Below are 2,131 nucleotides of genomic sequence, written 5' to 3'. Positions count from 1 at the left end.
TTAGGTTGTTGCCACTTGTTTCGCTATGACAAGCTACAGTGCTACAGTGAACGACCCTGTGGATACATCTTTTTGCAAGTATAATGATCAGATAAATCTCTAAAAGTAGGATTACCAGGTCCTGGGGTATGTGTAATTTGAATTTTTATACCTACTGACAGATTGCCCTCCATAGAAGCAAGCCGAACTTTTAGAATGAGTCATGGGTGCATTTTGCAGTTTCCAATTCCAAATTCTTGAACTTCTCCCTTTCACAGGATCATGCCGATATTGAGTGGAAGTTTGCAAGGACAAAGCTCTGGATGAGTTACTTTGATGAAGGTGGCACCTTGCCACCTCCTTTCAACATCATCCCCAGTCCCAAGTCATTTCTCTACCTTGGCAACTGGTTCAACAACACCTTCTGCCCCAAAAGAGACCCTGATGGCAGACGGAGAAGGCACAACTTGAGAAGCTTCACAGTAAGGCTTTTTAAAATTCTGTTTCTTTTTAAACAAAATTGTTTTCTATCTTCCCCCCCCAACCCTATCCTTCATGACAGTCCCTGTATTAAACAGCATAAAATCATTCCAACTTACAGAGGCATGGGGGTTTGTCAGACAGGAGCTCCTGTGTTATTCTCCAGCCCTAATATTTAGAAATATATTCAAGTGGGTGGGTTGCCGGGAGACCACTGATGTGAGCTCTTTGTCCATTTTCAATTACAGGAACGCCACGCTGACAGCCTGATACAGAATCAACATTATCAGGTAAAGCTCATCCTAGGGACTAAGCAAAATCCTTCTTGGTCAGTTGGTGTGACCTTGGACAAGTCACTTAACCTTGCTGAGCCTCAGTTTCCTCATCTGTTAAACGAGGGTGATATAACTTAATTCACAGGGTTGTTGTGAGAATCGAGTGGTGAGCAACGTATGCATGATCGTGTTGTGCGTGTATATCCAGGCACATTTAGTGGTACCTATCATCATCACCATTACTGATGCAATATAGAGTGACCACGTGTGTGCCATTCCCAGGAGGCTAAGTAAAAAGAGGCCATCCTGAGGTGCCTGGGTGGCTCAGTCAGTTGGCCTTCTAATTCTTGATTCCGACTCAGGTCATGATCTCAGGGTCGTGGGATTGAGCCCCACGCCAGGTTCTGCACTCAGTGGGGTGGTGCCTGCTTAGGAATCTCTTTGTCCCTCTCCCTCTGCCCCTCCCCCCTCTCTAAAATAAATAAAATCTTTTTTAAAAAGAGGGCATCCCTGTAAAAGAGAAGTGTACATTGACTTTAAGAAAAATATTTGGATTATGTAATTAGCAGACATCGAAATCAAAGATAGACACCAAAGAATGAGTTCGTGACACCAAAGAAAGAGGGAAGAACAACTCTCATCTTACTAGGAGAGTTAAAGTGTAATCCAGCCTGAAAGAAAGGGCACTGGCCATGACCATCCAAGGGTTATTTCACTCTCATTATTCTATAAATGTGAATCTGTGTTTGCCTTCTTTGTGGGCAGAAATGTTTCTTGTTGGGTGAATTTGATTTTGCTGGCCCACTCTGTCACCACATGTGGACACACAGTCATTTTTCATTTAGCCAATGGACTTAACTGGATTATTATGGAAAATGACTGGATCCTGGGAGGATTTCCTATTGCAAAGATAGTCGGAGCATGTTTTATTTCTTGACAGTGTTTCTTATTTTACTGAGAGCCTGAGAAGAAAACTGAATGCCCTTTATGTTTTTTTTTTTTAATTTCCAGGAAGTCATCAGGAATTTAGTCAAAAGATATGTGGCTGCTATGATAAGAAATTCCAAAACAAACGAGGGACTAACAGAAGAAAATTTTAAGGTAATTGAATCATGAAGTAGTTTAATTTCTCATTTCACATTGCTTAAGCATTATTTAATCTTCACAGTTTTCAAAGTTTCTGGTGATCATTTCAACTGCCTATAATACAGCAAAACCAGCTATGATTTTCATGTTCTCTTAGAATGGTCTGCAATTGGGGGCACCTGGGTGGCTCAGTCAGTTAAGCATCCAACTCTTTTTTTTTTAATGTTTTTTTATTATATTATGTTAGTCCCCATACAGTACATCCCTGGTTTCCGATGTAAAGTTCGATGCTTCATTAGTTGCGTATAACA

At 41.0% G+C, this 2,131-nt stretch overlaps 1 protein-coding gene across 1 annotated transcript; it reads left to right on the top strand.

Moving 5' to 3' along the window:
* Window positions 1-257: 257 nt before the first annotated feature.
* On the top strand, window positions 258-1,835 carry LOC117800959 (short transient receptor potential channel 5-like; the record flags this gene model as incomplete). Its single annotated transcript, XM_034653532.1, has 3 exons — window positions 258-461; window positions 708-749; window positions 1,746-1,835. Coding segments are annotated over 3 exons (336 nt in total), but the record flags the coding sequence as incomplete, so codon positions are not given.
* Between the last annotated feature and the right edge of the window lie 296 nt (window positions 1,836-2,131).

The sequence above is a fragment of the Ailuropoda melanoleuca genome, unplaced genomic scaffold (assembly GCF_002007445.2).
Source record: "Ailuropoda melanoleuca isolate Jingjing unplaced genomic scaffold, ASM200744v2 unplaced-scaffold9667, whole genome shotgun sequence".
Taxonomy (NCBI): Eukaryota; Metazoa; Chordata; class Mammalia; order Carnivora; family Ursidae; genus Ailuropoda; species Ailuropoda melanoleuca.
This window is presented reverse-complemented; position numbering and strand designations above follow the sequence as displayed.